This window comes from Pristiophorus japonicus, chromosome 1, assembly GCF_044704955.1.
Source record: "Pristiophorus japonicus isolate sPriJap1 chromosome 1, sPriJap1.hap1, whole genome shotgun sequence".
NCBI lineage: Eukaryota > Metazoa > Chordata > Chondrichthyes > Pristiophoridae > Pristiophorus > Pristiophorus japonicus.
In genome coordinates, this window is record NC_091977.1 from 309241566 (window position 1) to 309256591 (window position 15026).

Sequence of the window (15026 nt, forward strand, 5' to 3'; positions counted from 1 at the left end):
GGCTGACAGCAGGGCGATTCCTCTGTAGTTAACGCAATCAGACTCGTCCCCTTTTTGAAGATAGTCACTTTTAAGGCGTATCTCCGATCTCCTGGCATGCTATCCTCCTTCCAGATTAAAGAGATGAGGTCATGCATTCGTGCCAATCTGAAATCTGATGGTGCTATGATGACTGTTGCGTGCATTGGAGTGTAGTCACTGTTGTAATGTAGGAAACGCGGCAGCCACTCTGCGCACAGCAAGATTCCACAAACAGCAATGCGATCATGACCAGATAATCTGTTTTTATGTTAATTGAGGGATAAATCTCGGCCAGGACACCGCTCGGTTTAACGTTTCATCTGAAAGATGGCACCTCTGACAGTGCAGCACTCCCTCAGCACAGCACTGGAGTGTCAGCCTAGATTTTGTTTTGTGCTCAAGTCCCGAAAATTTAAAGTATCCCCATCTTGCGACTGCAGAGCTCCTAATCAGACTCTGGAGTCCATCATTGAGCACTGCCCTTGAGGAAATTTGCATGCAGTCTACAATATATCCACACTGTTACAGCAGAAGCTTTGGCCTGGATATCAGACTTGGATATTGATGATTTATTTTTTGTTACTACCATATGAAAGAAGAGTAAATTATTTTTCCTGGGATTCCTTCTATCATGCTGAATAAGAAAATAATCATAAATTGATATTCACCACTATTTCTGCCCCACCTCCCTCAAGATTTGGCTGATCCCATTAGACTACTGAATAGCTGGGTAATCAATATTGATCTCGCTTACCCTGTTTTGTAGCCCTTCTAATTTGCACACACACTGCCTCATCTTGATGCCTTGACCTGGAAACATGTAGCAAGTACCAGTGATCAATGTAGTGCTAACTGCTTGATCCAGCTGCGCCCAGATTGCTTTAATTCCTTCCTGCAGCCACTATCTTCTCTCAACAACTACTTCCTCCTTAATGATCCAAGCTCCAAACTCTCTTCTGTACTTGAAAGCAGGTGAGGAAAATCAGCTGCTGTAATAATGCCTACTGGCTGTGGGGCCTTCAGGTTGCTTTCCAAAGACATCACCAACTCCCGTCCTCCTCTTCGTGCATTTGCAAAAAGTGGATACTATTTATTTCCTGCATGGCTCTTGCAGGTGGCCCCCAGGTCCCACTCGGATCCTCCAATCTAAATGGGGCTGGGTGCAAGGCCTAAGACTTCTTCTGAGCGTGCCTCCAAATGGGTGGCCCCCTGTAAGCTCATGGATGGCAAGGGCTTTGTTCACATGTGAACGGACGTTCTGGAGGGAGATGCGGAGAGGGGCAACGGTAGCTGATCTTCTGGCAGAGTCCACAAAGTCAGCATTGGGACGTGTGAGTGGGACGGGAAGGAGGTAGAAAAGATTAGTCCCCCAGTGGGCGGGCTGGATGGAAAGGTCGGCGAGAGAGTAGGATGGGGGAGTTGGGGTTGCTGCTCGTAAGGAGGCAGCAACGTGTGTCTCGCTGGGCCCTTTGGAAATGAGGTGGACGATCTTGTTCCTTCACTTCCACCTCATTTACATGCAAATTTAATGCTTGTGCTTGCAGCAGGAATGGCACCCCCCTTGAGAGAACCCCCTGAATTTTCCAGGGCAATGCAAAAGGGACAAAGACTGCTATTAAGGGTCTGCCTCTTTTCTTCTGCTTTGTGCATGAGAACTGAATGTTTTCCTGGTGTTGAACAGAGAAAAATTGGCTTTGTAGATGTAAATAATTCAGTTGACTTCATTGCATAGGTGGGAAATATTTCTTTGAGTAATTTATATTTGTTAATTATCGGTTAAGGCTAGACTCATAAATACACTTTTTTGATAATAGGTGTTTGCATTATAAGTTTCTGTCTGAAAAGTATTTGGTATTTTTTCCAAAATATCACTACAATAAGTGTGAAAGCCTTTTAGGTGTTATAGCAGTGTTTTGAAACTCAAAAATTCAATATTTTTTCTCCCTTCCCTTTGACAGAGATACTGATTTGTTCCTGTTGGATACTCGGACAGTTTGGGCCTCAGAGGAAGGCTGGCTGGTTTTTGACATCACCGCTACGAGCAATCTATGGGTGATGAGCCCACAGTACAACCTTGGACTCCAGCTGCGTGTGCAGAGCATTGATAGTGAGTAAACCTGAGCAGATATGTTGCGTACAAAGTGCGGGTGAACTTTCATGTCGCCTACTTCATTGTTCAAAGTGTAGGCATAACAGTGTAACTTCTTCAATTGTTGTACAAAGTACTATTCATTGAAGTTGCGTGACTTATTTTGAGTGATTTATCTTTTCCTATTTTTCTTCATCCCATTAATAGCTGATTCTTAATGCAGTAATGAAACTTAAAAACTTTATTCCTTTGAATTAATTTAAATCAGATCAGAGTACAATCAATTGATTTCTACCACCCCCAGTCTAAAAATTCCAACTTGTGGATTAGTTTTTAATTAATTGATTACTTGTGAATGGAGATAATTTAGTGAACAGTAAGATCTGCTGAATACTACTTTGAATTTTGCATACACACACGAATTTGCAGGGATGCATGTCTCTCTATAAATATGTCTTCCTATACTGCTTCATATGATAGCTTCAGTTTTTTCCATCCCATCTGTATTTACAGTGCTGCAGAAGAATCTTTTCTCGACAGTATAGTGTCTGTTTCACACATGCAGGAACCTGTTATTTTTACTTGACTTCTGGCTATATGCTTTTGACAGATTTCTATTTATGCCAAAGCTAGCTTGAAAATTTCTGACTCAGAATGCAGGAAATATTTATTTCAATTAGATTCTCCAGTTCCTTCCTATGGATTATAACTTCACACCATGCAAGTTTAATCAAAATGTTTGAACTGTTTTTAAAATAACTAATAAAAGGGCTGAAGTGGCAATTCCCTCCATGACCAGATCAGAGTTATACTACTGGCCCACAGTAGGAAAGGGGCTAAAACTGAAAAGGACAGGAATCGGCCATTATCTTTCGCAACTAAATCAGCATGGATGTCAATATTTTGTTACTGGATTATGATCAGCTAAAAAGTGTGCAAAAAAAACTAAATGCTATGATGAAGGGAACCATTTGTAATCCTGATTAATGTTCCTTACCAGTTAGGTACATATTATCTGGACAAATATAAGTTACTGAGGCCAGTTATAAGGGCCCCCTCCCCCTACTCCAGGTTATCCTAGCTCAGAACAGATAACGTAGCACAGACCAGGAATTGGACTCTGTTTGTCGCTCACTACTATATCATGTAGTGCTAGTTGACTTTTCTCCTTTTCTAATGTATATTTGGAAGTGTTGGGCGGACCACATCGTCCGCATGCCCGACACGAGACTCCCTAAGCAAGCACTCTACTCGGAGCTCCGACACGGCAGGTGAGCCCCAGGTGGACAGAGGAAATGTTTCAGGACACCCTCAAAGCCTCCTTGATAAAGTGCAACATCCTCACCAGCACCTGGGAATCCCTGGCCCAAAACCACCCAAAGTGGAGGAAGAGCATCCGGGAGGGCGCTGAGCACCTCGAGTCTCGTCGCCGAGAGCATGCAGAAATCAAGCGCAGACAGCGGAAGGAGCGTGCGGCAAACCAGACTCCCCACCCACCCTTTCGTTCAACCACTGTCTGCCCCACCTGTGACAGACTGTAATTCCCGCATTGGACTGTACAGTCTCCTGAGAACTCACTTTTAGAGTGGAAGCAAGTCTTCCTTGATTTTGAGGGACTGCCTTTGATGATTTGGAAGCAGTAGGTTCCCAAGGTAAGGAATTATTGCCAGAAAACTGAGCAGAATGCAAATCCTGATCCTAACGTTGTGTAATTTTAAGCAGTAGGGTGTTCGGCAAGCAAAAAAGAACTTCTCCAAAACTCTCTCCAGTTTTTTGGGCACTATGCCTAGCAGATGGGATGAGAACTGCAGACCTAAAACACGACTTGTTTTCACGTGGCTGGTAGGAAGAGAAACTCAACTTTTTATGGTTCCAGGTGGCTGGCACATGTTACCAATGCATACTGCCCTTTGGCCTAGTCTCAATCCCTTTAAGTCTTCAGAGTGTCAGTGCTTACCTGCAAGCCTGTCTCGGAAGTAAGTTTTTCATCCCACCCGTAAGTGACTGGTCCATGAGATCACACGCTCGGCATGGAGCTGCGATAGCTTGTTCAGACACTTTCCTCATTTGGACAACTGGGATTTGTGGTTTAACTATGGAAAAGTCCCAGATGACACCCTCTCCGGAAATCCTCTTCATAGGATTCAGGTTCCAGTCAGTTTCAAAGCTGGTCTCCACGCAGAAGGAATGTTTACCACATGTCCACAAACAGCTGCCAAATGTCTGGCCAGATTGAAAACTTGCAGCCAAGGTTTCTCTCAGACCTTTTGAGACGTATGGCAGAAAGCTTTTCAAGTAGTGGAAACTATTGGCACAACAGTCATTCAACTATTCTCACATCTTGACTGGTGTGAGTAAATACTGTCTCAAAGTTTCACCGATGGAATGGCAGTCAGGTTACTAATAAGTGTCACGTTGAAGTAGTTGACACTTGCCACATTCAACTAACAGCCCCCCCTGCCCCACTTCAACCAAGGCTAGGAACCACACCTGGTAAACTGATTAATAATACTTGCCTTTATATAAAGGGAGCTTTACAAACGGCACCCAAAATGGGGCTATTTTCAGGTTCAGCCCTCATTTGAATTCAGTAGTGTGCTGCAGGCACCAATCTCAGCAGCTCATACATTTTGACAAGCTTCAAGGATCCCGCCAGGAGGATGGGCCTTTTGGTCCCACAAAAAATCTCCTCTTTTTTTTTAAAAAAGAAAAACAAAACCGTACATTTTCCTCAGTGGCCGGCAGTGATCCTTTTGAGGATCTCCGGTTAGACCATTCAACGGCTGGTACAACGGAGTCTCGCGGGCATGGCGCACGCTCTGCCCATGTGTACACTAAAATTGTAGTCTGTGTCCAACAACTGGCATAGGGCACTCGTTCCATATTTAAACTTGCCCCACTGCCTGTTTTGGACCAAGGTGCTGTAAGATTCTGCGAAAATATCGACTGCAAAAACGTGGTTTTGGACATGGCTTGGACACATTTTCTGTTACTGCAGAGAGCAGACAGCACTGACGTGGGGCAGGTCCAAATATGCCCCACAGGAATACACATCAGGTGGACAAGGAATCAATGGCAGGAATGGTTGATGGACAGGCCTTTTGTCTTGCAACCAGTAAGATATTAAATAAAGTGGCTGGGGTTTCAGGCCATCGAAAGACAAAGGAAAGCTATTCGACCACAAACTTGTCGGAGCCACACATCAAGGTACAGCCCAGTTGACGAAAGGAACAGGCGAGAGACTTAATTTTGCTTTTGAGTTGCACAGCTTCGGAAAGGACAGTTGGACTTTTGGCGCGAGAAGAAGCATTTTTGCAAGTATAAGAAAGGCAGTTTTGGCTGCCATCTTTCTCTCTCATAAGAACATAAGAATTAGGAACAGGAGTAGGCCATCTAGCCCCTCGAGCCTGCTCCGCCATTCAAAAAGATCATGGCTGATCTGGCCGTGGACTCAGCTCCACTTACCTGCCCTCTCCCCGTAACCCTTAATTCTCTTATTGGTTAAAAATCTATCTATCTGTGATTGAATACATTCAATGAGCTAGCCTCAACTGCTTCCTTGGACAGAGAATTCCACAGATTCACAACCCTCTGGGAGAAGAAATTCCTTCTCAACTCGGTTTTAAATTGGCTCCCCTGTATTTTGAGGCTGTGCCCCCTAGTTCTAGTCTCCCCCACCAGTGGAAACAACCTCTCTGCCTCTATCTTGTCTATCCCTTTCATTATTTTAAATGTTTCTTTAAGATCACCCCTCATCCTTCTGAACTCCCAACGAGTAAAGACCCAGTCTACTCAATCCCTCATTTCCGGAATCAGCCTAGTGAATCGTCTCTGTACCCCCTCCAAGGCTAGTATATCCTTCCTTAAGTAAGGTGACCAAAACTGCATGCAGTACTCCAGGTGCGGCCTCACCAATACCCTGTACAGTTGCAGCAGGACCTCCCTGCTTTTGTACTCCATCCCTCTTGCAATGAAGGCCAACATTCCATTCTCCTTCCTGATTACCTGCTGCATCTGCAAACTAACTTTTTGGGATTCATGCACAAGGAACCAGCAGCAGAGTGGCGCAGCGGAAGCATGCTGGGCCCATAACCCAGAGGTCGATGGATCTAAACCATCCTCTGCTAACTGCAATCTTTAATGTGGGTGCGGCCAACACTTCCACTGCAACTAATCTCAGCCTTGACAAGAATTCATGCACAAGGACCCCCAGGTCCCTCTGCACCGCAGCATGTTGTAATTTCTCCCCATTCAAATAATATTCCCTTTTACTGTTTTTTTTTCCCAAGGTGGATGACCTCACATTTTCCGACATTGTATTCCATCTGCCAGACCTTAGCCCATTCGCTTAACCTATCTAAATCTCTTTGCAACCTCTGTGTGTCCTCTACACAACCCGCTTTCACACTAATCTTTGTGTCATCTGCAAATTTTGTTCCACTACACTCTGTCCCCTCTTCCAGGTCATCTATGTATATTGTAAACAGTTGTGGTCCCAGCACCGATCCCTGTGGCACACCACTAACCACCGATTTCCAACCCGAAAAGGACCCATTTATCCCGACTCTCTGCTTTCTGTTAGCCAGCCAATTCTAGATCCATGCTAATACATTTCCTCTGACTCCGCGTACCTTTATCTTCTGCAGTAACCTTTTGTGTGGCACCTTATCAAATGCCTTTTGGAAATCTAAATACATCACATCCATCGGTACACCTCTATCCACCATGCTCGTTATATCCTCAAAGAATTCCAGTAAATGAGTTAAACATGATTTCCCCTTCATGAATCCATGTTGCGTCTGCTTGATTGCACTATTCCTATCTAGATGTCGCGCTATTTCTTCCTTAATGATAGCTTCAAGCATTTTCCCCACTGCAGATGCTAAACTAACCGGCCTATAGTTCCCTGCCTTTTGTCTGCCCTCTTTTTTTTTTAAACAGAGGCGTTACATTAGCTGCTTTCCAATCCGCTGGTACCTGCCCAGAGTCCAGAGAATTTTGGTAGATTATAACGAATGCATCTGCTATAACTTCCGCCATCTCTTTTAATACCCTGGGATGCATTTCATCAGGACCAGGGGACTTGTCTACCTTGAGTCCCATTAACCTGTCCAGCACTACCTCCCCAGTGATAGTGATTGTCTCAAGGTCCTCCCTTCCCACATTTCCGTGACCAGCAATTTTTGGCATGGTTTTTGTGTCTTCCACTGTGAGGACCGAAGCAAAATAATTGTTTAAGGTCTCAGCCATTTCCACATTTCCCATTATTAAATCCCCCTTCTCATCTTCTAAGGGAACAACATTTACTTTAGTCACTCTCTTCCATTTTATATCTGTTTTTATGTTTTGCGCAAGTTTACTTTCGTAATCTATCTTTCCTTTCTTTATTGCTTTCTTAGTCATTCTTTGCTGTCATTTAAAATGTTCCCAATCTTCTAGTTTCCCACTAATCTTGGCCACCTTATACACATTGGTTTTTAATTTGATACTCTCCTTTATTTCCTTGATTATCCACAGCTGGTTATCCCTTCTCTTACCGCTCTTTTTTTTCACTGGAATATATTTTTGTTGAGCACTATGAAAGAACTCCTTAAAAGTCCTCCACTGTTCCTCAATTGTGCCACCGTTTAGTCTGTGTTCCCAGTCTACTTTAGCCAACTCTGCCCTCATACCACTGTAGTCCCCTTTATTTAAGCATAGTACGCTCGTTTGAGACACTACTTCCTCAGCCTCAATCTGTATTACAAATTCAACCTTACTGTGATCACTCATTCCGAGAGGATCTTTTACGAGGAGATTGTTTAAATTTCCTGTCTCATTACACAGGACCAGATCTAAGATCGCTTGCTCCCTTGTCGGTTCTGTAACATACTGTTCTAAGAAACAATCCCGTATGCATTCTATGAATTCCTCCTCCAGGCTACCCCATGCGATTTGATTTGACCAATCGATATGTCGGTTAAAATCCCCCATGATTACTGCCGTTCCTTTTTCACATGCCTCCATTATTCCCTTGATTATTGTCCGCCCCACCTTGAAGTTATTATTTGGGTGCCTATAAACTATGCCCACCAGTAACTTTTTTTCCCCTTACTATCTCTAATCTCCACCCACAATGATTCAACATTTTGTTCATTCGAGCCAATATCATCTCTCACAACTGCCCTGATATCATCCTTTATTAACAGAGCTACCCCACCTCCTTTCCCTTCTTGTCTATCTTTCTGAATTGTCAGATACCCCTGTATGTTTAATTCCCAGTCTTGGCCACCCTGCAACCACGTTTCTGTAATGGCCACCAAATCATACCCATTTGTAATGATTTGCGGCGTCAACTCATTTACTTAATTTCGAATGCTGCGTGCGTTTAGGTAGAGTGTTCTAATACTAGTTTTTAAACCATGATTTTTAGTTTTGACCCCTCCTGCAGCCCCTTTATATTCATACATATTGTCCCTTCCTGTCACCTTGTGGTTTACACTTACCTCAGTGCTACTCTGCTCTGTTGCCTCCTGCTTTTTGCATTCTTTCTTAGGGTCCTGTTCATCTGAGCTCTCACCCACTCTAACTAGCTCAGAGCCCCCTCCTGGGTTCCGAATACTCCTCGCCTTGAGGCACCGAGCTTTCAGGCTTGCCTTTTTATTACACTTTGACCCTTTAGAATTTTGCTGTACAGTGGCCCCTCTTCCCTCTTCTACGCCTGCTTGCTTCGTTCACGCACAAGGACTGAGCACTCCATCTGGGATGGAGAGAGAAACACCAGTGAGCCATGCTACTTCGACTGCAAAGTTGACCTTGAGATTGGACTCATCGGGAGAAGCAGCGAGTAAGCCAGAGGGGTAATTGGTGAGCATTTATCCCAGCCCACATATCTTTAAGACCACCGCATAGTGTGAAAGGGTATCGTGTATCCCAACCAAGTCTTAGGGATTTTAGTGAGGAGGTTTTTGCAAGGGTCATAAGCATACGCACATTCTGTTGGACAGATTTCAGTGGTGCAATTTTGAATCTGAGCAGGGGTGTTTTAGACATGGGTACTTTGCGTTGGCCTGTTTAGACGGGCCAGACTATGTGTTGTACTATGTTTGTATTACACTTGTGTGTTTTTACTGGGTGCAGGTGTGTGCTTTAACTTGAATAAAAGCATTGTGACGGTTGAGACTGAAAAGATCTGTCTATGACTATATTGCTGTTCCCTACTATAATTCCGGTGTCTCGAGGGGTGATTCGAAACCACCAGGGGCAAAACCACTTGCAGTGCTGGGCTCCCATTTAAAGTCCTGCCTCAAAGTTGAATGGGGCAGGCCTTGGCCATTAAAGGGGCGTCTGAAGTGCCCACCTGAATTTCCTCTGCCAACTGCCCATTTTTCTCTCATGGTGTCTTTTTACAGCCAAGCTTCTCCAGACACTTCATGAAATGGATTACTTCTGAAGCCTAGTGACTCTTGTTCAGGCAACTGCAGCAACTATTGTGAAACAACAGTGTCTCGCAAATCATCATTATCATAGGCAGTCCCTCGAATCGAGGATGACTTGCTTCCACGTCAAAAATTTCATAGGTGTTTCAATGAAGGACCTAAAATTCCAGGTCCCGAACTAAATCTTGAAGGGTGGAAGATGCCTGTGCGTGTGGTGGCCATTGCACACCAGCCACCCCACGGGCTTGACAGAGCCAGGTCTTGGTCCAGTGGCAACGATGAACCAAGAGTACTGGAGAACAGCTCTGCTGCACGGACCTAGTGCTCACACATATCACAGTGTGGGTCGGCCTGTGCTGCCCCTGGGCCATTGCCTCTTCCCCGAACTCGCGCATCTCCTGGGCCCCAATCACATCCCTCTACAATCTCTCGCCGCTCCTTCGCCCCGGCCTCGCCGCTCCTGTTGTACCTGCCCACACTCCAATCAGTGACCTGGACCTTGGTGACATCAATCCAGTCGCCCTCTTCACTGCCTTTGCTCTCCTGTTCCAGCACGTGCTGCTCCCTGGAGTAGTAGGCCGCCACGCTGCTCCTTCCACTCCCTGGCCTGCTCCGATGGTGCTCACAGGCCAGGGGCCACTCAGCCTGCTGGGCTAGGCTGCCATGCTGCTCCTTCCACTCCCCGGCCTGCTCCGATGGCAAATAGCAACAAGATAAATGACCAGTTAATCTGTATTTTTGTTGGTATTGTTTGAAGGAGGAATATTGACCAGGATGCCTGGAGCTTTCTCTGCTCTTCATCTGTGCCATGGGATCTTTAATGTCCACTTGAATAAGCAGATGGGAGCAACTTTTTTACAATGTATCTAAAGAATCGCTTTCCAAATAATCCAGCGCTCTCTCGGTTACTGGTATGGGATTCAATTTCCAGCCTTCGAGCTGAGATACAAATGCTACCAATTGACCCAAACTGATGCACACCATTGTGGCTGAGTGTTTTGCTTACTCTTGGACCCTATTCATTACAGTGCAGTTTACTGGTGGTTTAATATGCAGATGTCGGACTTCGAATCCCTCTATTGTTGAAGGCTAGATGCTTTTGCACAGAAAGGAGAGGCAAACTAGAGAACCCTTTAGAAAGTTGCAGCACAGAAGTTGACCATTTGGCCCACCAAGTCTCTAGCAGTGTATTTTTTCCACCGTGCCAATTATTCCTTCCCACTGTCTTGCTCAGACCCCATAACCGTTCATATTCCTGTTTTTCAAGCAACTACCGAACTCTATCTTAAAAAGAAATAATAATTCTGGACTCTGCTTCAACAATAGTGGATGGGAGAGAATTTCATATTCTAAGCATTCTCCTACATAAGGAATACACCTTTTTAAAAGGTAAGATTTTAAATCGAATGGAGAAGCAGAGGGACTTTAGTGTGTGGATACACTTGATAAATGTGACAGTGCAATTAGACAAGACCATTAAAAAGGCAAACAGAATCTTAGATTCTGCCGCTTGAGGTGAAGAGTAAGAGAACAAAGCAGCTAATGCTGTGCTTGCCCCAGACCTTAGTGAGGCTGCACTTGGAGTAGTGTGTACAGTTTTGGATACACCATTATAGGGAGGATATAAAAATTATATTGCAATCACTAATGTTCTTCAGCTTTTAAATCACCTCCTTGCTCTGCCTCATTACCTCAAACATAGGTTAAGTAGTGCTTCATTCCTTGGAGTGACTATACTGACTGAGAAAATAGTCTTGAACTGAAATAAAACCCCTCTCCTTTCTTACCACAAACATTTTCCCTATCTCAGTCTGTTTGGGGGTAATTATTATCGCCTACAATTTTAACTTGGTTGTTGATATATGCTGCTTCTAATTTGTCTACAAATTTCTTCCTCAATTTCCTTTACATTGTTCGGCAGCCTATAAACATAATCCCTCTAGTATGACCAATCCCTTGCTATTCCTTAGGGCAATTCAGAGAGATTCTATCAAGGCCATTTCTCTATTAAATCCTTATGCTATAACTGCTGCAATGCTGTCTCTAATACAACTACCCCCTCCTTTCTTTCTTCCCCATTCCCTTTGAAGTGGTTCCTTCTCTTAAGATGCTATCCCTTTCAAAAACCACCGCCATCACCCCTTTCCTGAAAAAACACCCCGACCTTTGTCCTTGCTAAGTACTACCTGATTTCCAACTTCCCTTTCCTCTCAAATGTGTGGTCATCTCCCAGATCTGTGCCCAACTCTCCTGGAACTCCCTCTTTGAATTCTTCCATCCCTCTTACAGCACTGAAAAGGCCCTAAGCAAAGTGGTGCATTATCCCTCCAGTGGGAAGCTGTTCAACCTTCGCCGTCTCCAGGCCAGATCCAAGACCACCCCAATCTCTGTTGTCGAGCTACAGTACGCGGACGATGCCTGCGTCTGTGCACACACAGGCTGAACTCCAGGACATAGTCGACGTATTTACCGAGGCATAAGAAAGCATGGACCTTATGCTAAACATTAGTAAGACGAAGGTCCTCCACCAGCCTGTCCTCGCCGCACAGCACTGCCCCCCCCAGACATCAAGATCCACGGCGTGGCCCTGGACAATGTGGACCACTTCCCCCATCTCGGGAGCCTCCTATCAACAAGAGGAGGCATTGACGACGGGATCCAACACCGCCTCCAGTGCGCCAGTGCAGCCTTCGGCCGCCTGAGGAAAAGTGTTTTTGAAGACTAGTCCCTCAAAACTGTCACCAAGCTCATGGTCTACAGGGTCACAGTAATACCCGCCCTCCTGTATGGCTCAGGGACGTGGACTATGTACTGTAGACACCTCAAATCGCTGGAGAAATACCACCAGCGATGTCTCTGCAAGATCCTGCAAATCCCCTGGGAGGACAGACGCACAAACGTTAGCGTCCTCATCCAGACCAACGTCCCCAGCATTGAAGCACTGACCACACTTGATCAGCTCCACTGGGCAGGCCACATAGTTCGCATGTCAGACATGGGACTCCCAAAGCAAGCGCTCTACTCAGAACTCGTCCATGGCAAACGAGCCAAAGACGGGCAAAGAAACATTACAAGGACAACCTCAAAGCCTCCCTGATAAAGTGTGACATCCCCACTGACACCTGGGAGTCCCTGCCCATAGACCGCCCTAAGTGGGGGAAGTGCATTCGGGAGGGTGCTGAGCTCCTCAAGTATCGTCGCCGAGAGCATGCAGAAATCAAGCGCAGGCAGCGGAAGGAGCATGCGGCAAACCAGGCTCCCTGCCCACCCTTTCCCTCAACCACTGTCTGTCCCACCTGTGACAGACTGTGGTTCTCATATTGGACTGTACAGCCACCTAAGAACTCATGCTACGAGTGGAAGTAAGTTTTCCTCGATTCCGAGGGACTGCCTATGATGATTATCCTACCGCGACCTCTTTGCAGCCTTGGACACAGTCGAACACGCCGTCCTTGTCTATTGTCTGGGTCAATGGGACCACCCTTGCTTGGTTCCACTCTTGCTATACGATTGTAGCCAGAACACTTCCTGCAATGGCTTCTCTTGCTACCGTCGTGCTCTCATAGCAGCTTCTGTTCCTGTGTGAAAGCCTGTGTGTTGAGCTCTTTTTGACTATCAATGTATTAGATCTTTTTTTTAAAAAAGTGTTTTACAAGCATTTTTGTCGGTGTGATAATTGTCCAATTTAGTGATGTTTCAGTCTCTTCCACCTCATCAGGTTCCAGCAATTTGGCAGTCAATGTGAAAAACACTTCTATTATGTTATCGGGCGCTAATGCTCGGGCTTGTAACTTGTGTTTACAACTTACTCATACTTTAGCACAAGCACTTTGGCAACGAACGGTGGCAGAAACTGTTGCCTTTTGTTAAAGATTTGTTCTGCACTGGGATGTGTATATTTTAATGCAGTAAATTGCATAAATACACTGTTTATAACAAACTGTGTGACTGTTTTTACGATAAAATGACATTTATATTGCGCCTTTCATGGCTTTAGGAGATCCCAAAGCATTTCACAGCCAATAAAGTAACTTTGAAGTGTAGTCACTGTTGTAATGTAGGAAACACTGCAGACAGTTTGCGCACAGCAAGCTCCTACAAACGGGAATTCGATTCTGACCATATAATCTGTTTGTGATGTTGGTTGAAGGATAAATATTGGCTAGGACACTGGGGGAGAATGCCCCTGCGCTTCAAAATAGTGTCATGGGATCTTTTACATCCACCTGAGAGGGCAGATGGGGTCTTGGTTTAACGTCTCATCTGAAAGACTGGAGTGTCAGCCTAGATTTTGTGCTCAAGTTTCTGGAGTGGGACTTGTCTCCGAATCAGAAACTTGTGGGTTCAAGAATTTTGCCAACTGTGTCATGGCTGACATCTATGGAATTGCAATCCAGTTTACATTCCATTGTATGCTTGTCTAACTTGATACAATCGTTAAAACGGATACAAGAATAGAACAAATAAGTGAATTAAATTACTTGGCAAAATCATTATTTAATTGGCAACTCATTAGAAGTGTGCATGTGTGGAAGGCGGGCGAAGACAGGAGCGGGCTTTTGCATGTTATAAATTGTAAGGATTTGAAACCTGTGTGTGCACACCCCCACTACCTTGAAAATCCGAATATATGCTCCTCTGAAAGAAAAGCCATTGTTTAATAATTAATGTAATACAAACCTACATGAAAGTTCAAAGTGTGTTTCTCATTTTGCAAAACAAGTAAAGGAATGTCAGTACACTAAAATGAAACTATTCTGTAACCTTGCAACACATTTTAAATGGCTCCCACACTTCAGGTACTGTCTCTCTCTTTTCAAAACCTCCAGCATCACCCAGCTCAAAAAAAAACTTCAGCCTCAACCAATGTTCCCGTTAATACCTTTTGGGCATGGTGACATATTCAATTTCTCATGCATGTGCGGTTATTTCAATTGTAAAGCCATTGAGTGGCCTGCGTAGGACTTCCAGATCGCAGCTTAACTGGAACATTGCCCTTAATCCCTCTCCTTGCAAACTGCTACTCTTGTCTCCAACCTCCCTTTTCCTCTCCAATGCCATTGAGCATTTGTTCACCTTACAATTCCAAGCCCATCTTTCCCACAATGCCATCTTTGAATCAGTTTTCAATTCCTGCCACTGCACCAAAATAGCCCTGACCAAAGTCTCAAATGACATTCCTCTGTACCTGTGACCATGGTGTATATTCTTTCTTGCTTCTCCTCAACCTCTGTTGCATTTGACATGGTCAACCACAACATCTTCCTCCAACGCCCATCTTCCGTTATCCAATTCAGTGGTTGGTACTGACTTCGCTTGGTCCCATTCTTGCTTATCATAACCAAAGCATGTCCAGCAATGGGCTCCTCCTCTTGCCCTGCAGTTACCTCCAGAGTCTCCCAGGGACCACCTTCTCATCTACTTGCTGCCTCTTGGTAATAGCTTCCACAGATATGGGGTCAGCTTCCACATGTATGCTGACAACACCCATCTACACC

At 44.9% G+C, this 15026-nt stretch overlaps 1 protein-coding gene across 2 annotated transcripts in view; it reads left to right on the plus strand.

Moving 5' to 3' along the window:
* bmp6 (bone morphogenetic protein 6) overlaps positions 1–15026 on the plus strand; it is a 163299-nt gene that overhangs the window by 80039 nt on the left and 68234 nt on the right. For both annotated transcript variants that reach the window (XM_070888554.1, XM_070888555.1), the window contains exon 3: positions 1980–2128. In XM_070888554.1, the coding sequence (XP_070744655.1) occupies positions 1980–2128 (149 nt within the window). The remainder of the gene's footprint in view (positions 1–1979; positions 2129–15026) is intronic.